The following is a 24,591-nucleotide window of genomic DNA, read 5'->3' as shown; positions in this document are numbered from 1 at the left end:
CATTTAGACCCAAGATTGCAGGTTTCTTGGGGACTGGAATGATGGTGGAGCGTTTGAAACAGGATGATACTTTGCACAGTTCTAGAGATCTGTTGAAGATCTGTGTGAAGACTGGAGCGAGCTGGTCCGCGCAGACTTTGAGGCAGGATTGGGACACATCGTCTGGGCCTGCCGCTTTGTTTTTGCGAGGTATTCAGTGAATATTGATTAGCTGGTATTTCTTGGAATAGTCCTTTTTATTTGTCCAAGAATTAGTTGCCCCTTTTTGGGGGCCCTAATTTTTACATGTGGGTGTATCCTGGCAAAAAATGTCTTTTAGGGGTACCAAACACAACCACCAAATGTATTTAGTAGCGCCGCCTTGAAAGTTTGGAAAAAAAATTCCCTGACACCACTTTGATGGATCGAGACAAAATTATTATTATTATTATTATTTTTTTTTTAGATATGTCTGTCATAACAGGACGCACGAAAAAGTCTCGAGGACTCATGCTCAAAATTGAACATGAAGTCAAGCATTTTGCTTTAAAACAGCAATTTTAGGCAACTTTGCTCAGTAGTGCTCTTTGGAAAGTTAGAAAAAAAATTAGACTCCAAGACGAGTTTGACCAATCACGACAAAACTGGGCTGACGTGTCTATTGTGAAAGGATTCACCCAAAAAGTCTCAAGGACCAGGGCTCAAAACTGAACGTGAAGTTTGTCGAAACAAGCCCCGATCGGTCCCAGACAGACGGCCAACGCAAAGTTTGACGATCATCGGAAGGATTTTTCATCACAAAGTTGATCGCTGATCGCACCTTTGATTATTATTCCACTTGTACTTTTCTGCACTGTTGTTTTGCAATATCGGGACCGTCATACAGTACCATTGCATACTGCAACATAATAGACATTATGTTGTTCATCCATTCAACCGTCCACGCAGCTCGAAGTCGTGTTTATCACAACGATCCGATATCCGGCCCGACGCGCTTTTAATTACGGGAAGGAAGCAACACGTCGGAAGCTGTAAACTCAAAGATGAGCAGTGTCAGCTGTCAAACTGTCACATGGCCCAAAATATTTTCATGATACCAAAAATTGTGATGAAGGGAAAACCCAAATTGTATTTTCAATTTTACAGTGCGAATACTGAGAAATGTCGCTATTGGTGTGAAATACCACAGAATACGATTACAAGAAATGTTGACGCTTCACACTCGATTGCTGTTCACAAATTGGATGACTTTTTCCTAATGTGACCCAAATACATAAACCAAAAAGATTTCAATGTCTTTCATTTGTACAGGGGACATAAGATGTTGTGTACACTGAGGCTGTTCCGGGTCACATTTGACCTGTTTTTACTATAATGGATTTTAGTTTCACCAGTGTTACAGTATATCATTCTTTTTTTTTTTCTTTTTTTTTTACACAAAATGCTACCTCAAAAAATACTTAGCTCTCCAAGTGGCACCATAATGAATAACATTAAAATATAAAACCATAGTAGGCTGAAGTGTTCAACAAAAACGTTTATGCCGAAAATAGTATTTCAATATTGGTAATATATATTTCATTTATTATTGTAATGGTCACGTCCCCTTTACAGATGTTAAGTTCCCCCCCACCCCTCCTCTCTGGCAGGAATGGAACAAAAACTATTTGTTGTATCGGGCAAGGTTGTGGTTCTAGTATGCTGACCTGTCTTACTGGGGAGGACAAACCAAAACTCTATGTAATAAATGCTCAAGTGTGATTGGCGTGGGGCGCGTATTTGCGCGTGCATCGCAGCGCAGGGCGATAAAAGCGCAACAGACGCGCGAGGAAGGAGCGCACCGAGGGGGTCTCGAGTCTCGCAGAGTATCGAGTCTTTGGAGCCGCTCAGCAGCAGCCACACGACCCCGCCCGGCCCGTGCGTAAAAGGCGCTTCCCCTCCTCTCGCTCCTCTTCGTCTGCATGGCGAGAACCGAAGGCTCCCGAACTCGGCTCCGCTCGGCTCGGAACTCTGCGGCGGCATGATCGACTCGTCCAACGTGAGCCTGAGCTGCGCGCAGTGCCCGGCGGCGGCGGCGGCGGCGGCGGTGACGGCGGAGGTGTCCGGCTCGCCGCCGCCGTCGCCGTCGCTCAGCCCGACGGGTCACGCGCTGGTGGCCGCGTGCTTGGGCTTGATCGGCACGCTGGGCTTCGTGTGCAACTCGGCGGTGCTGGCCGTGTTCTTGCGCTACCGGGCCCTGCGCACGCCCATCAACCTGCTGCTGGTCAGCATCTCGGTCAGTGACCTGCTGGTCAGCGTGCTCGGGACGCCCTTCAGCTTCGCCGCCAGCGTCCGCGGCCGCTGGCTGATCGGACGCGCCGGCTGCGTGTGGTACGGCTTCGTCAACGCATGCTTGGGTGAGTGCGCGCGGCTTTGAAGACGAGCAAAACATTACGAGCATGACGACCTCGGATCGGGGTCCCGGAGGAGATTTTCAGTCACCTCGAATAAACGGTGCGCATATGACAGGAGTACTAAATGGGGGGCTGGGGGGAAGTGTACTGCAAAATGCACTTTAGTTTGAAGTCAAGAAAATACGTCATTTGCGCTCTAATAGGCATAATTGGTGAAGTGGCATTTCCTTCAACGTGCCGCGTTCACTTTGCACAAACTGAAACACGTCCTGTCAATAGTGTGCAAAAAGGCGGGCAATGTCAATGAGAAAAGTCATCTTATCTGAGCTCCCATTTTCAAGGGCACTTTTTGCCGTACACGCAGGGGCACTGTGGGTAAGAAATGGGGGGCACGTGCACCCCAGGGGTTCCCCCTTTAAGCCGCCTGTGGGTGCACTCATCGTTGCAACACTTTTGTGCGCGCACATTGACAACACGTCTCATTTGCCAACAATAATGCACATTTTGCCTCGAAAATATGGATTTGAAAAAGGAAAATTTAACTACTTTTACAACAAATCTGTTCAGCACTGACCGATTCTAGTTGTATTGTAGACTTTCTTGAAGAATCTCACCAGGAAACACCATGCCGTGCTTAGTTGGCAAACATTTAGCGTGTCAACATGCTTTGATTTGCTACATATACTGTATACATTAGTTATGTAACATTACCTAATAAAACACACACAAGTAAAAAAGTTGCTGGGAGCGGCATCTCTTTAAAATGTTGACATGTTGACAATGTTGACAAAACCAAATCATTACAAAAAATATATAGAAATATCTATACCCCACCCCCCTCCCCCCAAAAAAAGGTTTTATTAGAAAATGCTCATCATATAGAAGCAGATAAGAACACCATTGTGACTTTTTTCCCCCTATAAAACGTAATAAGTCAAATGTGTGTTGTGGTTGGATGGTTGTCAGTCCCAATTTGTAACAATGAAGCTTAGTTGCATTTTCCGTTTACAAAACGAATTCACACGCATTTTAATCAGTGAAAATGTGCTCGTTCCGTTGTGCGTTCCTTGGCCACGTGGGGGTGGTATAATACAGACATGGATACAGAGGAGACGTCACAACTCAGCAGTAATATTAATCGTTCTTCACAGAGGATAAAGAATATATGCCTGTAAAAGTATTATATTATCTGTCTTCATGCGTTGCTCCACTTTTTATGTTCAAATATCTGTTGCTTTAAGGGTTATAACTCACACATAGATTCTATGTGTTAGCACATATGGCATTTCCCATGATGTGTTAGCATTAGCATTAACCTAGCAGAATTAAGGGCAAAGTTTTGGAACAATTTCTTGTAGATAGTTGGGTGGGTGTGTCCCAATACTTTTGCCCCCCCCTCAGTGTATTCTCGTTGACCTCGGAGAGTCAAGGTTTGCTACCGCGCTAATGAGACATTGTCCGCCACAATTAGCATGCGGCAACTTTGAGCACAAAGTAGTCAGTCTTTACTTAAGGACCCTGGAAAGTTAAGTCACACATCTCTTTCTAAATACATTACACATCCTTGAAAATAAGCTTGCTGTATTCATCATCAAGAGTCTTCAAGAATGGGAAAAGTGTTGTTAAACAATCATGCATCCACTTCATTTGTCATTTATATTTATTTCACGCGTTTTTTGTGTGTAAAACTATAGATTGTCTCTAATATTTTGGGGTGTCTGGAACGGATTAATTGGGTTTACATTATTTCCTGTTGGAAATATTGCTTCGGATTTCGTATGATTTGGTTTTGGTAAGACTTTCTGGAACAGATTCATAATTTATCACAAATCCTACCATATTTGTTAAAATATTGTTGTCGTATGTACGCAAATAAGAACATACACTGTGCCTTTTTCTTTTTTTGCTTAAACCCTAATTTGGTAAAATGTTATTTTAAAAATGGACTGTATATGTGGACATAATGTACTGTAAATCAAAGGTTGTGTGTATGCGTAACACTTATTGTTCAAGTCGTTGGTGCAGACAGACACGCCGCTTGTTTAATGTTGTCATGCACTTGTTCGTGTTTAACCCCAAAAATTCCTGATTGCAGCAAGCAAGGCTCTTGTTTGTGTGACGTCCAAATGAGAAGCAAGTGACCTGCTAATTGAGTGGCACCGACAACTTGTGATCGAGCTGCGCTGTGCAGCAGTGGGGAAGAAGAAGACGTTCAACTTGTGATAAATGAAGCGAATTGGCTACAGATAGAACACTGAGCCATGATTAGGCCTTTTGCTGACTCAGCAGAGGGACGCTGGCCCGGCTCGCTTCATTTAGCCCCTCTGGAGCGGGGGTGGGGGGGGTGTTGGGGGGCAAGAAGAATTGGGCTTGAGGTGGAAAGCCCATTAAAATCCCCAAGCGGAGGATCAGAAAGGGCTGCGTTTGAGTCAACGCCAGCACCCGGGTCGCAAACCATTAGAGGTGCCGAGAAAAAAATGGAGGTCGTTTGTACACGTCGGCCCGTGGTTCAACTTGGTCACTTTTGGGCTTTTAAAAGTGGAGTCGGAGCCTCGTGCTATGGCACTTCAATGCAAAAATAACACAAAAAACACACATTGTTCTATTACGGCCACAAGATTTTGCTGTAGTTTTGAGTTACAGAATGTAAACAAAGCGGTTAAAGCGGTCCGGATCGATCAGCGGCAAATTGAACCGCCAACCCAATTAGAACACGACTACAACAACAAACACACAATAATAATAATAATGATAATAATAACAATAATAATAAAAGTAACCCATAGGCCTTATTTGATTTTATTACCCTTCCAGCTTGTTCATGGCCAAGATTTAAAAGATTATTTTTTTTCGCTGTTACACTGTATAACGTTTTTAACTAACATTAGCTCGTCATTATTAATAATAATAATAATACCCCTCCTTGAGCCGTCACCTTGTCGTGGTGGAGGGGTTTGTGTGTCCCAGTGATCCTAGGAGCTAAGTTGTCTGGGGCTTTATGCCCCTGGCAGGGTCACCCATGACAAACAGGTCCTAGGTGAGGGACCAGACAAAGCACGGCTCAAAGACCCTAATGATGACGACAAACAATGGACTTCGTTTTCTCTTGCCCGGACGCGGGTCACCGGGGCCCCCCACTGGAGCCAGGCCTGGTGGTGGGGCTTGAAGGCGAGCGCCTGCACCCATGGGGCCCGGCCGGGCACAGCCCGAAAGGGTAACGTGGTTCCCCCATCCCATGGGCTCACCACCTGTGGGAGGGGCCATATGGGTCGGGTGCAGTGTGAGCTGGGCGGTGGCCGAAGGCGGGGACCTTGGCGATCCGATCCCCGGCTACAGAAGCTGGCTCTAGGGACGTGGAATGTCACCTCTCTGGCAGGGAAGGAGCCTGACACACCAGCTCGGTGTGTGAGGTCGAGAAGTTCCGACTAGATATAGTCGGACTCGCCTCCACACACAGCTTGGGCTCTGGTACCAGTCCTCTCGAGAGGGGTTGGACTCTCTTCCACTCTGGAGTTGCCCACGGTGAGAGGCGCCGAGCAGGTGTGGGTATACTTATTGCCCCCCGGCTCGGCGCATGTACGTTGGGGTTCACCCCGGTGGATGAGAGGGTAGCCTCCCTCCGCCTTCGGGTGGGGGGACGGGTCCTGACTGTTGTTTGTGCCTATGCACCAAACACCAGTTCAGAGTACCCACCCTTTTTGGAGTCCTTGGAGGGGGTACTGGAGAGCGCTCCCACTGGGGACTCCATTGTTCTGTTGGGGGACTTCAATGCTCACGTGGGCAATGACAGTGAGACCTGGAAGGGCGTGATTGGGAGGAACGGCCCCCCCAATCAGAACCCGAGCGGTGTTCTGTTATTGGACTTCTGTGCTCGTCACGGATTGTCCATAACGAACACCATGTTCAAGCATAAGCGTGTCCACACGTGCACTTGGCATCAGGACACCCTAGGTCGCAGTTCGATGATCGACTTTGTGGTTGTGTCATCGGACTTCCGGCCGCATGTCTTGGACACTCGGGTGAAGAGAGGGGCGAAGCTGTCAACTGATCAGCACCTGGTGGTGAGTTGGCTCCGATGGTGGGGGAAGATGCCGGTCCGACGTGGCAGGCCCAAACGTATTGTGAGGGTCTGCTGGGAACGTCTGGCAGAATCCCCTGTCAGAAGGAGTTTCAACTCCCACCTCCGACAGAACTTTTCTCATGTTCCGGGGGAGGCGGGGGACATCGAGTCCGAGTGGACCATGTTCCGCGCCTCCATTGCTGAGGCGGCCGACCGGAGCTGTGGCCGTAAGGTGGTCGGTGCCTGTTGTGGCGGCAATCCCCGAACCCGTTGGTGAACACCAACGGTGAGGGATGCCGTCAAGCTGACGGAGGAGTCCTATCGGGCCTTTTTGGCCTGTGGGACTCCTGAGGCAGCTGATGGGTACCGGCTGGCCAAACGGAATGCAGCTCTGGTGGTCGCTGAAGCAAAAACTCGGGCATGGGAGGAGTTCGGTGAGGCCATGGAGAAAGACTTCCGGACGGCTTTGAGGAAATTCTGGTCCACCATCCGACGTCTCAGGAGAGGAAAGCAGTGCACCACCAACACTGTGTATAGTGGGGATTGGGCGCTGCTGACCTCGACTCGGGACGTTGTGAGTCGGTGGGGAGAATACTTCGAAGACCTCCTCAATTCCACCGAGGTAGTTAAAAAGCTCCTCGGTGGCAGAGCCCCGGGGGTGGATGAGATTCGCCCGGAGTTCCTAAAGGCTCTGGATGTTGTGGGGCTGTCCTGGTTGACACGCCTCTGCAACATCGCGTGGACATCGGGGACAGTGCCTCTGGATTGGCAGACTGGGGTGGTGGTCCCCCTTTTTAAGAAGGAGGACCGGAGGGTGTGTTCCAACTACAGGGGGATCACACTGCTCAGCCTCCCTGGTAAGGTCTATTCAGGGGTGCTGGAGAGGAGGTTCCATCGGGAAGTCGAATCTCAGATTCAGGAGGAGCAGTGTGTTTTTTGTCCTGGCCGTGAAACAGTGGACAAGCTCTACACCCTCGGCAGGGTCCTCGAGGGTGCATGGGAGTTCGCCCAACATGTGTTTTGTGGACTTGGAGAAGGCGTTTGACCGTGTCCCTCGGGGAGTCCTGTGAAGGGTGCTTCGGCAGTATGGGGTACAGAACCCCCTGATACGGGCTGTTCGGTCCCTGTACGACTCGAGTCAGAGTTTGGTCCGCATATCCGGCAGTAAGTCGGACTCGTTCCCGGTGAGGGTTGGACTCCGCCAACGCTGCCCTTTGTCGCTGATTCTGTTCATAACTTTTATGGACAGAATTTCTAGGTGCAGCCGAGGCGTAGAGTGGGTCCGGTTTGGTGGCCTCAGTATTGCATCTCTGCTTTTTGCTGATGATGTGGTTCTGTTGGCTTCATCAAGCCGTGAGCTCCAACTCTCACTGGAGCAGTTCGCAGCCGAGTGTGAAGCGGCTGGGATGAGAATCAGCACCTCCAAATCTGAGACCATGGTCCTCAGTCGGAAAAGGGTGGTATGCCCTCTCCAGGTCGGGGATGAGATCCTGCCCCAAGTGGAGGAGTTCAAGTATCTTGGGGTCTTGTTCACGAGTGAGGGTAGAATGGAACGGGAGATCGACAGGTGGATCGGTGCAGCGTCTGCAGTGATGCAGACTTTGTATCGGTCCGTTGTGGTAAAGAAGGAGCTAAGCCGAAAGGCGAAGCTCTCAATTTACCGGTCGATCTTCGTTCCTACCCTCACCTATGGTCACGAGCTGTGGGTCGTGACCGAAAGAACAAGATCCCGGATACAAGCCGCCGAAATGAGTTTCCTCCGCAGGGTGTCCGGGCTCTCCCTTAGAGATAGGGTGAGAAGCTCGGTCATCCGGGAGGATCTCAGAGTAGAGCCGATGCTCCTCCGCATTGAGAGGAGCCAGATGAGGTGGCTGGGGCATCTGATTCGGATGCCTCCCGGACACCTCCCTGGTGAGGTGTTCCGGGCACGTCCCACCGGGAGGAGACCCTGGGGACGACCCAGGACACGCTAGAGAGACTACGTCCTTCGGCTGGCCTGGGAACGCCTCGGGATCCCCCCGGAAGAGCTGGATGAAGTGGCTGGGGAGAGAGAAGTCTGGGCGTCCCTGCTAAAGCTACTGCCCCCGCGACCCGACCCGGATAAGCGATAGAAAATGGATGGATGGATGGATGGATCATAATAATAATAATTTTTAACACTTCAGAATCGTTTGCACAATGCTCAGGTTTTAAAACAACCTCAAAATGAAATTTTTATGTTCTTACTACATTACCACCTTTTATACTTGAGATACTAGTGCCTCGTTTTTAGTTTTTAGTTTTTCAAGATGCGATTCGTTGATTGGACGATTTATTTTTTTTTTTGTCTTGAGATATGAGCAAAAATCTGAGATACAGTATGAGCGCTTCAGACCTCCACCGCTAGACAGCGCCAGCGTATGTCACAATTTCTGGCCACCATCAGTTCACATCGGTTCGAAATGGAACGACGATATCAGTCAGTGGCTGTAATGCACCATGAAGCTAATTAGCCTACCGCCCCCCAAAAAAAAAAAAAACAATAAATAAAAAAACTCCAAGCAATCAGCAACAAAAGGACTCAGATCAGGAGGACTGATGTTGGTTGTTTTAAAAAAATAAAAAAATCTTTCACCAATCCAATAAAAGAGCTGTCACTGGTCACTAAAATCACTTGAATTCTGTAAGATGGCGCCTACCAGTGTGGTCGCCTCGGTAACGCGCTCTCTAGTATTGTCTTTGTTTTTGTGTTTTCGTCCGTCTTTGGAGACCTTACACGACTCACTGACATAAGGGGAGACCTCCTAACCATCAAGGAGTCTACTCCGGACTTTCTGTCACCAACTTTCGAATATCCGCTCAGTTTTTTCCCCGAGTTACTCACCGGAGCGGCGTCCGCGGTTTTCGGCGCATGGAGACAGAAGCGGCGCCACAGAGGGAAGCGAGCCGGCATTCAGGTGAAAGAGGACACTGATTGCCGTTCCCGTCGATCCACCTCGCGAATGTACGCTCCCTACCCAACAAAATGGACAAGCTTCATCTTCTGTTAAAGACCAGTAAAGACTTCGGACGTTCCGCGGCCATGTGCTTCACGGAGACCTGGCTTTGTGACGCTGTACCCGATGGCGGCGTCATGCTTCCCGGCTTCCACATTCATCGAGCGCCTCGGTAACGCGCTCTCTAGTATTGTCTTTGTTTTTGTGTTTTTCGTCCGTCTTTGGAGACCTTACACGACTCACTTACACAAGGGGAGACCTGCTAACCATCAAGGAGTCTACTCCGGACTTTCTGTCACTAACTTTCGAATATCCGCTCAGTTTTTTCCACGAGTTACTCACCGGAGCGGCGTCCGCGGTTTTCGGCGCATGGAGACGGAAGCGGCGCCACAGAGGGAAGCGAGCCGGCATTCAGGTGAAACTCCGCAAGAGAGGACACAGATTGGCGTTCCCGTCGATCCACCTCGCGAATGTACGCTCCCTACCCAACAAAATGGACGAGCTTCATCTTCTGTTAAAGACCAGTAAAGACTTCAGACGTTCCGCAGCCATGTGCTTCACGGAGACCTGGCTTTGCGACGCTGTACCCGATGGCGGCGTCATGCTTCCCGGCTTCCACATTCATCGAGCGGACCGCGACATGGAATCATCGGGGAAAACAAAGGGCGGCGGGATATGCCTCTATATCAACGAAAAATGGTGTACGGACGTCACGGTGCTCAGCACACACTGCAGCCCGCATTTGGAGTCGCTATTCTTAAACTGTAAACCATTCTACTCGCCACGTGAGTTCGCATAATTCATACTGGCTGGAGTCTATATAATGCCTCAAGCTAACACGAACGCCGCATTGCTAACGCTCGCCGATCAAGTCAACGAAATTGAAAAAAAACACCCCGACTCACCCCTCATTATTCTTGGGGACTTTAACAAAGCTAAACTCAACCACGAACTCCCTAAATACAAGCAGCACATCGACTGTCCTACCAGGGAAAAGAATACTTTAGACCACTGCTACACTACGGTAAAAAACGCATACCGTGCTATACCTCGTGCAGCCCTGGGCTCGTCTGATCACTGCTTAATTCACTTAATACCGACGTACAGGCAAGAACTTAAATGTGCGAAGCCTACAGTGAAAACAGTGAAAAAGTGGACAAATGAAGCCAAGATGGAACTTCAAAGCTGTTTAGACTGCACAGACTGGAGTGTCTTTGAAAATTCAGCTGGCAGCCTGGATGAATATACGGACACTGTCACATCCTATATCAGTTTCTGTGAAGAGGTCTGTGTAGCAACAAAATCATTTCGCACATTCAACAACAATAAGCCGTGGTTCACTGCTAAACTTAAGCAGCTTCGCCAAGCTAAGGAGGACGCATATCAGAGCGGGGACAGGGCCCTGTATAATCGAGCTAGAAACCAGCTGACTAAAGAAATTAACATTGCAAACAGGATCTATACAGCAAAGTTGGAAAATAAGTTTAGCGCAAACAACTCTAAATCAGTCTAGCATGCATTCCAATCGCTGACTAATTACAAGCGACGATCCCCCCAAGCTGAGAACAATAGCACACTAGCCAATGACTTGAATACCTTCTACTGCAGATTTGAAAAGGACAGTTTCACACCACACACCCACCCGGCCGCACCCGCGACCACAATCACACCTCTGACCTCTGCGTTAACCATCCATGAACAGGATGTGAGACGCATCTTCAAACAACAAAAGATTAACAAAGCGGCAGGCCCGGACCACGTGTCCCCATCCTGCCTCAAAGTCTGCGCGGACCAGCTCGCTCCAGTCTTCACTCAGATCTTCAACAGATCTCTGGAAATGTGCGAAGTTCCATCCTGTTTCAAACGCTCCACCATCATTCCAGTCCCCAAGCAACCTGCAATCTCGGGTCTGAATGACTACAGGCCTGTCGCTTTGACATCTGTGGTCATGAAGTCCTTTGAACGTCTCGTGCTGGACCACCTCAAGAGTGTCACAGGTCCCGAACAGATCTGCGGATGATGCAGTCAACATGGGACTGCACTTCATCCTAGAACACCTCGACAGTGCAGGGACCTACGCGAGGATCCTGTTCGTGGACTTCAGCTCAGCGTTCAACACCATCATCCCTGAACTCCTTCATCCAAGCTTCTCCAGCTCAGCGTCTCACCTGCCATCTGCCAGTGGATTTACAGCTTTCTGACGGGCAGGACACAGCAGGTGAGGCTGGGGGAGGCCACCTCATCCACACGCAGCATCAGCACTGGGGCTCCCCAAGGTTGTGTCCTCTCTCCGCTGCTCTTCTCTCTCTACACGAACGACTGCACCTCAGCGAACCCGACTGTCAAACTCCTGAAGTTTGCAGATGACACCACTGTCATCGGCCTCATCAAGGACGGTGACGAGTCTGCATATCGACAGGAAGCGGAGCGGCTGGAGCTGTGGTGCGACCGACACAACCTGGAGCTGAACACGCTCAAGACTGTAGAGATGATCGTGGACTTCAGGAGGCATCCTTTGCCACAGCTGCCCCTCACGTTGTCCAGCTGCCTTGTGTCAACCGTCGAGAGCTTCAAGTTCCTGGGAATTACAATCTCCCAGGACCTGAAGTGGGCGACCAACATCAACTCCGTCCTCAAAAAGGCCCAGCAGAGGATGTACTTCCTGAGGCTTCTGAGAAAGCAGGGCCTGCCACCGGAGCTGCTGAGACAGTTCTACACAGCGGTCATCGAATCAGTGCTGTGTTCTTCCATCACAGTCTGGTTTGGTGCTGCTACAAAAAAGGACAAACTCCGACTGCAACGGACAATCAAAACTGCTGAAAGGATTGTCGGTACCCCCCTACCCACCCTTGAGGACTTGCACGCTGCCAGAACTAAGACAAGGGCGTGCAAAATCCTCTCGGACCCTCCCCACCCCGGTCACCAGCTCTTCCAGCTCCTTCCCTCAGGTAGGCGCTACCGATCAATGCAAACTAGAACTAGTAGACATTCTAGTAGAACTAGTAGACTACTCGTTACTTTAAACCGCATACACTCCTTGAAGTCTCAGCGCCCTTTGCACAATGGTCATTGCACCGGACTATTGCGATATTAGTCATTCAAACTGCTCTAAGTGCTAGAGGACTCTGCATCTTTTTGCACAATTGTTTTTTGCCAATGTCTTTATGTCTCCAAAGTGTTCTGTAAATTGACTGTCTGTTGTACTAGAGCGGCTCCAACTACCGGAGACAAATTCCTTGTGTGTTTTGGACATACTTGGCAAATAAAGATGATTCTTATTGAAAGCGACAAAAGTAATAATAATACATGCACATGGACTTAAAATTAATCCATGCAACTGGACAAAAATGATACTAAAATGACACCGGGCTCTTCTTTTTTATTATTATGATTATGAATATTTTCACTTCACTCGGGCAACTTCACTTGTTGTGACTCAAAATGTGCAAGCAAAAATTGGACTTCTGAATGATTTGTTTTTTCTAACGCTGACGTCTTATCTGCACTTGACTGACTTGCGACAGTCTTCTTCTGTGTTTTGTTGTGAAATCCATGTGTAATGTGTGTGTATATGTATTATACTTCCCCCTGGTGGCCACAGCCTACAAAGCAGAAGCAGCAGTACAATGCCCATTGAATTATCATGATGCACAAACTGTTTCAGAGTGCCATTTTCCTTATTCAATAAACCTGTGAGAAAAATGTGTCGGCGTTGTGGGGAGGCTGCAACGGAATCACGTTCGTTTCAATGGGGAAAGTGTGGTCATCGAATAAATTGTGTGTGGATTATGAAAGGGGGTCTGAGGGGGGACATATTGGGCAAGTTGTATGTCCACGTTTCCTGGTAAATGCGATGGACTTTCTTTCTGCTTCTCAGGCATCGTGTCGCTCATCTCTCTGGCCGTGCTGTCGTACGAGCGCTACTGCACCATGACGGTGGCCAACGTGGCGGATGGCCGCGACTTCCGTCCCGCGCTGGGTGGCATCTGCTTCTCCTGGTTCTACTCCGTGGCCTGGACGGTGCCCCCCCTGCTGGGCTGGAGCCGCTACGGGCCCGAGGGTCCCGGCACCACGTGCTCGGTGGACTGGCGCTCGCGGACGGCCAACAACGTCTCGTACGTGCTGTGCCTGTTCGCCTTCTGTCTGGTGCTGCCTTTCGGCGTCATCGTCTTCTCCTACGGAAAGCTGCTGCTCGCCATCAGACAGGTGAGGGACGAGCAGCTCGGAGAACATCGGCAGCTGAGATCTCGGTTCGGTGCCTTCTTGGAGTTCGAAACGATGGCACCGCTAGTACGCAAAACCTCCCACGTCATTTGACCAAGGCAGAGCGATTGCCAAAACAGGAAAAAATCAACCATTTGGTTCTTGCGGGGTGGTACGGGAAGTCTCATATTCATGAGGGAACGTGTCTCTGATCGAAAGCGAGTACACGCCTTCGTGAAAATGTCCAAATTGCCGCTTGACGCCATCCGAATCAAAGAAGTCCATCTTGGTCTCATCAGACCGCAGGACACGGTTCCGGTAATCCGCGTCTTTCGTCTGCTTGTCTTCAGCAAAGTGTTTGCGGGCTTTCTTGCGCACCGGATATAATACACCTCCTCCCAATTCACACCAGAGACCTTGTTACGCTGATGAGTCACATGACACCGGGGGGGGGGGGGGGGGGGGGGGGGGGAATGAGTGACATTTTCACCTTGGGGTGTACTCACTTTTGTTGCCAGTGGTTTAAACATTAATGGCTGTGTGTTGAGTTATTTTGAATGTGAGGTGTGTACTCACTTTTGGGAGCTCGTGTATAAAGTGTTTAGGTCTCGTTCGAATTGAACACGATACTTGGTCTGTACAACTCAACAGATTTTGGGGGATTGGGGATTACTGTTTGGCTTTGCCAAGGCATTTATTTTCATCTGAAAGTTGTTTTTTTTAATACAATTTTGGAAAAAGATTCTCTGGGAAAAAAAAACAACCCAAAATTTAAAGAGGCTTGCTTGCTTTTAACAGAGAATGATCTCATGTTTTCCAGCTTGAACTTGATCTTGCATTTCGGTTAGTGAGAAATGCTAATCCCTGCGGGCTAATCTTTTGCTGGCCTGACAAAGATTTCACGGTGAGGGTTCAGGAATGTGTCTTTCGGTTGAAGCGGATTAGAGAAAAAAATCAAAGCCCCAAAACATGCAAAGTCTTGGATTTGTAGCCTACGACCCTGGGAAATGGTCAAACTCGCTATTTATTTATTCATTTTTGTTCCTCTTTTGAAAGTAGAGAGTACAACACAAAATGATGTTACACAATTACACAATAACTTTTGAATCAACTCTTTTCACAATTGGAAAGGAGCAGTCAGAGGAATATGTCTTATTAATGTCTCCTCCAAATTAAAGTCAAGGAATCTTCGATGGTCTGTTACTTATACGTTACCTCGTACACAACAAACAAAAACAAACAAACAAAACAACCTGTGAGACTTTATTCTCAAAGTTAAACATCTCAACATTTAAACAACCGGTCAAATTTGCAAAGTTGACTTTATCATTTGCCACGACAGATACAAAAAAAAAGAAAAAGGGCAACACTCAGTGAGGTTTTTAGTGCATTAAAGACCCCAAAATGCAATTTGGTTGACAGAATAATCCTAATAATTTTTAAGAGTAAATGTTTGTATACATTTGCCTATGAATTAACACATTGTTAGCATTGGGTGGCGTTTGAATTTTACCTTTCAATCCTTTTACGTAGAATACGTTGAATAATTGTAACACCTTTTTCCGTGAAATGTTTGCATGATGGGGGTCACGCTTGGCTACCAGGAACTGGACTGACAACAGTTCTCAGTATGTCTGACTAATTTGTGCATATGGGGAACAATTGGCCCAAATATGAGCGTAGCGTCTCATTAACTACTAATGTTATAATTAAGTACTTGATGAGCTGTAACTATAGTTTGGGGCCGTACAGAATTCAATTATTTATCAGTAAGTCGTTTGCGGTGCGTATATTGGACGCATCCAGTCCATTAGCCCTTCCGAGGGCCGCGCTATGTTTAGGGGAAAGTATGATACAACAGTTATATATTCTGCGCAATTGCAGATGAAATGTTTTGGGGGTTTGATTTTAACTGGAGTGAAATGCACAAAATCCTGTGGTGGGCTGGGATACGGCCCACGGGCTGTCGCTTGCCCACCATGTGCTGTACCGTATGTAAACAAGAAGCAGATTTGAACGAGAGCAGATAAGCACAAGCCTGTGGACAAAATATGAGCAGATTAGAGATTTGCAGATAGCAACTTTTCGAGGTCAATTCTTACAAGTATAGGTTTAAATCGGTCGCCTTTGTATCCCGTATGAATTAAGGGTTGAACCGACCCGTCAATGAATCGACTTTACGACTCCGCATCGACGTTTGAAGTTTTGAAAGCTGCTAAGATTTACGGAGGACGCTCGACTCGCCCCGTCTGCCGCCCTCGCCGGACTCTTAACTATTTTTCTCTTTGTTTTAAATGTTTATAAGCAGTTTTTTTTTCCTGTGTTTTAAAATGCTTTTAATCATGTAACGCATCTTGCGTATGAAATGTGCTGCATAAATAAATGTGCTTTGCGTTGCTTAGTTATGCTTTTGTTCCGCATGCCATGTGCCTAATACCTAATAATGAAGTCAGTGCATTTTGTTTTTATGAAGGCCATGTGTAAATTGTGCATGATGCTTTTCTTCATTGTCCGTCCCTTGAGTGTGACTGACAGTCCCGAGAAAAAACTATTTAGCATTTTCATTTTATATTCTGTGCTGCTGTTTTTATTCTCACTCTTTTATGGTGTTGGAAAAGTGACAATAACTTCAAATTGACTGCAAAAATAATCCAAAACAGCAGGGCCAGCCATAATCGTTCTGAAATCAAATGTAAATGTAAATCGTGTGTGATTGGCAGGTGATAAGTGACATAAGGTAGCTCTTCATCTTGCTGAACACTGCACATTTACATTTATTGCCACCCGTAACCACGGCGACCAATGCACACAGCACATACGGTGGTTATCATTAAATTTGCACAGAGACCAGCATTTAAAGCCTGGATGATTTTGTTTTGCACTGTTGTTGTGTGAATCCTTCTGTTTACCTCCAAGACCATGTAATGTTTGGACAAACGTGTTGGGAGACCTTTTTTTTCATTAATTAATCAATCAGGGGTTGACTCGTTATCTTAACGAGACAAAATCCGATCAAGTACTCCAATCCAATTAGTGGAGGTCTGTTTGCGACCTCTGACTCATTTTATTGACGTCCTTGCATCTCAAACATCAGCACTGCTTGTTTTTGGCGCAGAGATGATTCACACTCGCACGCAGCGATTTCCAGTTTTACGGAAATACCTCGTAATCAATTACTGAATCGTTTTAAGATTGGGTTGGAGTCCTTAAAAATGTTGCCAAATCTGGTTGGACAAATATATGCTTCTAACTGTGTGGGAAAACGGAAGGGTCCTTAAAACGCTGCTTGGAGGAGTTGAGGAGGTTAAGGTGTTTGGGTTGGATTATATTTAGAGTTAGCTTTAGGGTTAAACGTCAATTTTTTTTCTTGGGTGTTGACCTTCACACTCTCCAATATTGGCTCCACTTTAAGTGAGCCGTTTCTACGGAACGCTTGTCGACACATCAACCGCAGCTAAATCAATTCCGCGAGTAGAAAACGACAAGAAAATGCCACTGATGCGGTCAAGCTCATTCCTGAGGTTCATTCATGTAGAGGCTGAAGGTTGTCGGAACCGTATCAAATGGAGCTCTACTGTGATGGCTTTTTTTCTGCTTTGGCTCCCTCACTAATGGGCTAATGGTTCAACTAATGGACCAAACGATTACTTATTGAGCGTCACCGAAACGGTGAGGCACTTTGAGCCAATCAGACATCGGAAGAAAGTCACCATAGGAGAAAGAAAGAAAATGGGAACAAATTCCTGAATGGCATAAAAGAAAATAATTGACTTTTTCCAGTGTTCTATTCTGCTCATTCCTGCGTGTTGGTCATTATTCAAATTTTGACATTGTGTTCCAATTTCTTCTTTCAACTCACCGACTGTCTCTGGTTTTGCAACGTAAACCTTATTAAAACTTGTCGTTGGCATGACAACTGGGGAACTTGTCAGGGAATTCAACACTAACTCGATCCAAGCCAAACTTCGCCTCGTTGTCTTTGCGCTTCTGTGACGTTTTCGTACTTCCAGTAGCACTTAATGACAAATTTTCTTCCTTTAAAATCTAATTGTACATCTGCCATCATTTAAGGAGGGTTTAGTGCAAGTATGTCTTGCATTTTGTGCTCCCATTTTCCATTTGTTGAGCTGGTATTTTGCTAAATGAGTTAATATTTTCTAACCATAAGAAAGTGCCTGCTGAGAAGAAGTCAATGATGTCCATTGAATTCAAGCTTGAAATCACCGTTACGATCATTTCTAAACTGCTGACGTCTGTCCACGAAAAGATGGAGAAGCTGCTGGAAGTGTGGCGAAAAAGGCAAAGAAAGAAACAGTGAAAAACAGTTCAGTGAACGTGAAGTTCCAAAAAAAAGGTTTTTATACAGTCTGATACGGTGCAGTGCAATTTTTCTTGTGTTTTTTGGGTGGCGCCGCAAGGCATTTATGGCATTTGCATTCATTTTGCTCCGTCTTGCAGGTGCGCAGCGGCAGCTCGGTGGTGACGCGGCGGCGGGAGCAGCGGGTTCTGGTCATGGTGCTGACCATGGTGGTCTGCTACCTGGTCTGCTGGCTGCCCTATGGCGCAGTGGCCCTGATGGCCACCCTGGGCTCCGGTGACCCCCTCGGCCCGGAGGCCGGCGTCCTGCCGTCGCTGCTGGCCAAGTCGTCCACGGTGGTCAACCCCTTCATCTACATCTTTATGAACAAGCAGGTGGGCTCGGCCGCAACCACCTCGAGCCGGTTTTGGCATTTGACGGCAAAACAAAAAACATATATCATGCGTGTCAATCTGACCCAAAATACACAAAAACATTTTGTACATGATTTTACACTGAGGCTGCTCCAGATCCAACTTGACCCACGTCCACTAAAATGGATTTTAGATTTACCATAAAGCGAGCGCTTCAAAAGGTTCCGTCTGCGTTCCCGCCACATTTGTAGTTTCCCACAGGAACGTGCACTCGTTCGACAAGAATCCAAGTCATGTTTATGTCTTTTTATGGGACCGTGTGCACGGGGGAGTTGGAAAGAGCCTGAAGAACTGTGTGTGTACTCACCACATCTGGACAGAAACAACCCCACACATTTTTTGGGGTGACAGTTTTTTAAAATAGCTACTAGCCACAAATCTCGTCCTCCGTCCAGAAGGTTTCCACGTCAAGACTGCGAATGAATGCCGCTTGCGCCAAGCCAGTAATTTAACCCCAAAATCCAAAACCTGAATTAAATCAGAAATAAAACAAAAAATCTTTGATGTGGCACATGTGTTTTATCTGTGACGTAAACAAACGTAATTGAATATAATTGTTGGTGATGCCGCCCCCTCCAGTGAAAATACAATCAAGGCTTTTACTGTCTTTATGGGGGGCATTGGTTACTTTGCGTTGAAAGGGAAATTCAGATTATAGGCCTCAAAACAGCTTAAGCGCTACCCGTCTTGGTTGCAGAAAGCTGCAGTGAAAATACCCCACCGTAGAGGGGACAGTCTAAAATGCTTAACGTAAAAATGCTTAACTTCACTTCATGTCCAAAAACTGCTATCAATCATCACCCACATCTCAACCCATGCCCACTTCAACCTCTAAAAATAGTGGAATGATTGCCCCAGTATTTTGGATTTTTATGCACGTAAAAGTGTTTTCCTCTCCATAGGCGCTTACTTGCAGAAAAAGCTTAACATTGCTCAATGAGGAAAAAGCTCAACGTCCATAAAATCCATAATATTGCGGCTCTTGTTTTGATATTTTCAGAGGTGGAAGGGAGCATAAGTGGAGATGTCCACATAGATTTTGGTGACAATCAGTTGCAGTTTTCTGGCATTAAGCGACGTTAAGCTTTTTTACGCTTAAATTAAGCGTTTCAGAATGTCCCCAGTAGAGGAGGGACAGGACCCGCAAAACTGCCCGATTTCTATTTTTGAACTGAATCAAGACACACTCTTTGACAAGATAAGATCTTTGATAAGATTTCTGACAGTGTTTGCTGGTTTTTTCTTTCGCTCGTCAGGCGCCCGTGATTTTACCCATTTTACGTAGCGCGAGGCGTGGGTCGCGTCTGGTGCGGGATTAACAAGCGACGCTATTTATTGCGCCGCTTTTGTTTGGACTGCTTTTTGTCTCGCGGGCGTCACACGTCAGCTTAATGAGAAACAGAGTTATTCATAGCCAGAGCGAGGTCTCTGTTAGGACTACAGTTCAATGTTCAAACAGAGAAGCACTCTATAAGATCTAAAAACGGAACAATATTGTCTTTTAAATGTTGTTTTTTTCCCCCTCATTGGATTGTGCGAGTGTACCTAATACTTTGGACTGTGAGCTTGTAGAAGTTTGTAGCTTGAGAAGTATGACCTGCGGGACACATTTGGCCCACTCCGTTCTTTTTTATTTTGAGGCCCAGCAATCATTTATGTAATCTAAAGACAAAAAAAAAAAAACATTATTGTTCTAGGATTTTAATAAATAAAAATAACATTGCATGGTAAAATATAAAACAATAAAAGACAATGTAAAGACATAATGTAAACATCAATTTTATCAAGTGCAATTAAGACGAAAGTCACAAACTGCATTTTTTTCGGGTTAGGTTAAAAAAAAAAATAACGAAATATTCACTTTAAGGTTCGGGTAAATCGATTTTTGTAGGTTGATTTTCTATTGCCATATGAAAATAGAAAGCCCAAAAGAGAGTCGGATGGAAGACAAGGTGGCAAAGCTCAGATGGGAAGAAACCCAACGTAAACGGATGAAAGGCATATGTGAAGATGAAAGTGTGTCAGTGACCTTTCTTACCATCTCCAAAGAGAGAGGTCACGGCAGAGCGCTGACCTTTTTGCGCACTGTTATTTCATCTCGTTGTGTCTTCCTTCACCTCCCACAATCTCGCGGCTTCTCCGCCGCTTCGCCGGCGTTTCGGGGCCGGATCTACGTGGCGCTCTCAGTCTTCAGTTCCTCCCAGCCGTGTGTCGAGGCGAGTTGAAGACTTCAACCGCCGCACAGAATGTCCACGAGCGGACGCCCCCGCTGGGAACAAACTGTGGAATATGTCCTGCCGTTCCTAATCAAAGGTCTTCAAGGGGTTTGGTGTATTCCCGACATGTAGCGTGTCCAGCGTGTCCTATAAACAGTGGGAAATCTTCATGCACTTTTCCCAAACGTTGGGGATATTGGGCTTCCAAGTGCAATTTTAGGATGAACCTCAAATGCACTATAACCTTTACAGGTGAACTTAAGATGACCTTCTGTAAACTTTTAAATGTCCAACTGGTGAATGTTTCTGTACTTTTTGCTGTTCTCTAACAAGGAGCTGAACGGCAAGATTCAGTGGATCCATTCAAATTTCCAAGGACGTCCACTTCCGTGCCATTCTGTGACTCTTCCAGTCTCTCTGTATCACTACTGCAGCCTGCGATGACACTCGGAGTTCAGTGGCCATGATCTTAAACGGCAGCGTGTTTGAGCATGTTTGAATTCAAATTGCTCTCCTCTTCTTTGTGCATTTCGACATTATGAGACCAAGACGACGACTGGAAGAGTCACAGAAAGCCATTTGTAGACATCCTAAACACCTGTTGTGAATCTGAGTTAAGAGTTGCGCAGAGCTGCAAGTCAGGCGAACGAAGCCTTCCATCTATCTAGTCAGAAAAACAACAACGAAAACGTTGGTCAAAATGGTGGCAAAGGTACATTAGGAGTCATGTGGCCCCCTGGGGAAATGTAGTAGACTTCAAGTATACGTGTGGAACGGGAGAGTATACTAAGTACACTACGTTTATCCATGGAGGCCACCAAGACGACGCCAACGCATCTTTTCAAGCCTTCTGAAGTGATTTCAATGATGGCGATGATGAGCATTTCGTTGTCATCACTCACATTTCAACAGATGAATGATTTGAGCTAAGCACCATTATAATTTTTTTTGGTACTGTCTTTAATTTAAAGCTTTTATCCTCATAAATGTCTTTTTTTTGTTGTCGAGCTTTTTGCTATTACCTCGTTTATCTTGAACTTTTGGGAGTGAGTCATGTAACTGTTGTGGACTGCTGCATCTCATTTGCAAACAAAAGTTGATATGTAGATCGTTCAGTTTGAAAAATGTTTAGGTTGTAAAACCCACGACGACGTACGCGGACAGCGGCGTGCTGTTGCGGAGATTTTGAGTGGCGAAGTTATAGAGGGGAAGACATTTGGAAATAAAGATGTACGACGATACAGACATGAAAAAACAGTTGTGGACATAAAAAAATATGTCGCGCTATAGAGCTTTAAAGATTAAGATAGAGTCAAGGGGAAAATGTTAACCCTTTAGTAGACGAAGTAGGACAAGCATTTTGACAATGAGAAATACAGTAAAAAAAAAAAAAAAACTTGTACGCAAGGACACAGGTCAAGAAGTCTTTTTTCCCTAAAGCGAGGTCATGTACACACGTAAATGGACAGTTATCATCTGCCTTATGCAACTGACGCTGCCCCTTCACAAACGCAGACGTCTTGCTTCGTCTCGCAGCAAAGTGACGAGACGATATGAGCGCGCGAGAGTCTACTTCTTATGCTCAAACAAAATATTCTATTAGGTTTAACATAGAATACATTTTAGAAGAGCAAAGAAATATTTTTTTCGACACGCACAAAAATTGTACAACTATGGAGATGCAGAGATGTAGTGCTATAGAAGTATGGCAATACAGAGCTATACAAATACAGAGACATGAAAATACAAAGACATGGAAATATGAAGGTAAATAGCCGTGGCAATATGGAGATATCGCACAACAGGAATGGAAGAATAGAGATACGGAGATACAGACATGGAGAGATACATACCGAGTTATTGAGCTGTTGGATATGAAGACGTTTCACAGTCGATGGAAAAAGTCTTTTTGTTAATACACGATATACCAATTCTGTATGTGCGTGTGTGTGTGTGTGTGTGTTTGTGTGTAGTTCTACCGCTGTTTCCGAGCCTTCTTCAGATGCTCCGACGTGGACCGAGGCTCGACCCTCAAAACCTTCTCCGGGGCGACCAAGACGCTGCGCAGCGTGCGGCCGGAGCTCCACGAGCGCCCCGTGTCCGCCGCCAGCTCGTGCTCCGGCCGGGCCACGCCGCCGCCGAGCCCGACGAGCCGTCCGAAACCGAAAGTGACTCTGGTGGCTCATTACAGAAAACGAGGGCTCTTTTGACATGTGACGGTCGGAGACTGCATCCTGAAACTTCGGGATGTTGGCCTATCCCGAACTGTTTGTGACAGAACTACTGGACTCGGACCCGTTGGGACTTCAAGGCTAACGGGACTCTCCCACTGGCCGTCGTGGGAAGCGCACGCGTTTCCTTGAAGCTCTTCTCCGATGAACATTCAGTTGAGATGTAATAAAGTGTTGTTGCTTGGTGTACTTTTTGTGGACACGATTGCAGCGACTTCACTGGGAGTTGTTGAGGGTTGCGGGAGGTCACGGCAAACGGCTGGAATGTCAGAAGGCGACATGGAAAGGCTGCTCGCTGAAGTGTGTCGCCAAACGCTAAAGTGATGAATCACACATGAGCCCAGTTGAAGCATAGGCCTCTAATTGCCAACTTGTGTTGATTATTTTCAACATTTACGAATGGACACGAGGCAATAAACTGAAAGAAAGACACAATCCGCCGATTAGCGCAATTAGCGTTGCACGTGGAAGCACAGAAAACAAAAACGTGTTGCTGAGCTGCTCGTTTCCTAGAAAGCAAAATACAACTCACTGTACTCAAAATAATAACAAGAATAAAAAAAGATTTATGAACTTGTGAAGCTATTTTTTTTAAATGTGTGCTAACAAAGCTAAAAGAAAGCTACAATCCTTCGATGAGCACCTTACAAAGACGCTAAAAGATGAAAAAAATCTCATAGCTGATTGACTTCCTCATCAGAGGTATTGATATGTTTAAAGGTCTCAAAACAGGGTTAGGGTTTCAAAGCAGGGTTAAGGTTTCAAAGTAGGGTTAGGGTTTCAAATTAGGGTTTCAAAAGCGGCTTAGGGTATCTAAGTGGGGTTTCAAAGTAGTGTTAGGGGTTCAAAGTAGGGTTAGGGGTTCAAAGTAGGGTTCTGGTTTCAGAGTAGGGTTTCAAAACAGGGTTAAGTTTTGAAAGTAGGTTTGCAAAAGGGGGTTAGGGTTTCAAATTAGGGTTTGAAAAGAGGGTTAGGGTATCAAAGTAGGGTTTGAAAGTAGTGTTAGGGGTTCAAAGTAGGGTTTCAAAGTGGGGTTAGGGTTTCAAAGTAGGGTTAGGGGTTCAAAGTAGGGTTTCAAAGCAGGGTTCTGGTTTCAAAGTAGGGTTTCATAACAGGGTTAGGTTTTGAAAGTAGTGTTTCAAAAGAGGGTTAGGGTTTAAAAGTAGGGTTATAAAATAGGGTTACGGTTTCAAAGTAGGGTTTCAAAACAGGGTTAGGCTTTCAAAGTAAGGTTTCAAAACAGGGTTAGGGTTTCAATGTAGGGTTAGGGTTTTAAAGTAGGGTTTCAAAGTAGGCTTTGGGTTTCAAATTAGGGTTTCAAAAGTGGGTTAGGGAATCAAAGTAGGGTTACAAAAAAGAGTGAGGGTTTCAAACTAGGGTTTCAAAACAGGGTTTGGTTTTCAAAGTAGGGTTTCAAAGTAGGCTTAGGGTTTCAAATTAGGGTTTCAAAAGAGGGTTAGGGTATCAAAATAGGGTTTCAGTAGAGGGTTAGGCTCTCAAAGTAGGGTTACAAAAAAAGGTGAGGGTTTCAAAGTAGGGTTTCAAAACAGGGTTAGGGTATCAAAGTACGGTTTCAAAGCAGGGGTCGGGTTTCAATCTTGGGTTTTAAAGTAGGGGTAGGGGTTCAATGTAGGGTTTCAAAACAGGGTTATAGTTTCAAAGTAGGGTTTCAAAGCAGGTTTAGGGTTTCAAAGTAGGGTTAGGGTTTCAAAGGAGGGTTAGGGGTTCCAAGTAAGGTTTCAAAACAGGGTTTTTGTATTTCAAAGTAGGGTTACAGTTTCAAAGGTAAAGGTTTGAAAGTAA

At 46.2% G+C, this 24,591-nt stretch overlaps 1 protein-coding gene across 1 annotated transcript; it reads left to right on the top strand.

Annotated features, from left to right (window-relative positions):
* The first annotated feature begins 1,686 nt into the window (after positions 1-1,686).
* On the top strand, positions 1,687-23,361 carry tmtopsb (teleost multiple tissue opsin b). Its single transcript, XM_061758861.1, has 4 exons — positions 1,687-2,375; positions 13,285-13,613; positions 18,069-18,302; positions 22,531-23,361. The coding sequence occupies exons 1-4, from the start codon at positions 1,727-1,729 to the stop codon at positions 22,765-22,767; spliced, it is 1,449 nt and encodes a 482-aa protein (XP_061614845.1). The 5' UTR covers positions 1,687-1,726; the 3' UTR covers positions 22,768-23,361.
* The last annotated feature ends 1,230 nt before the right edge of the window (positions 23,362-24,591 follow it).

The sequence above is a fragment of the Phyllopteryx taeniolatus genome, chromosome 20 (genome assembly GCF_024500385.1).
Source record: "Phyllopteryx taeniolatus isolate TA_2022b chromosome 20, UOR_Ptae_1.2, whole genome shotgun sequence".
Taxonomy (NCBI): Eukaryota; Metazoa; Chordata; class Actinopteri; order Syngnathiformes; family Syngnathidae; genus Phyllopteryx; species Phyllopteryx taeniolatus.
Note: the sequence above shows the minus strand (reverse complement) of the source record. Positions and strands in the feature narration are given on the sequence as shown.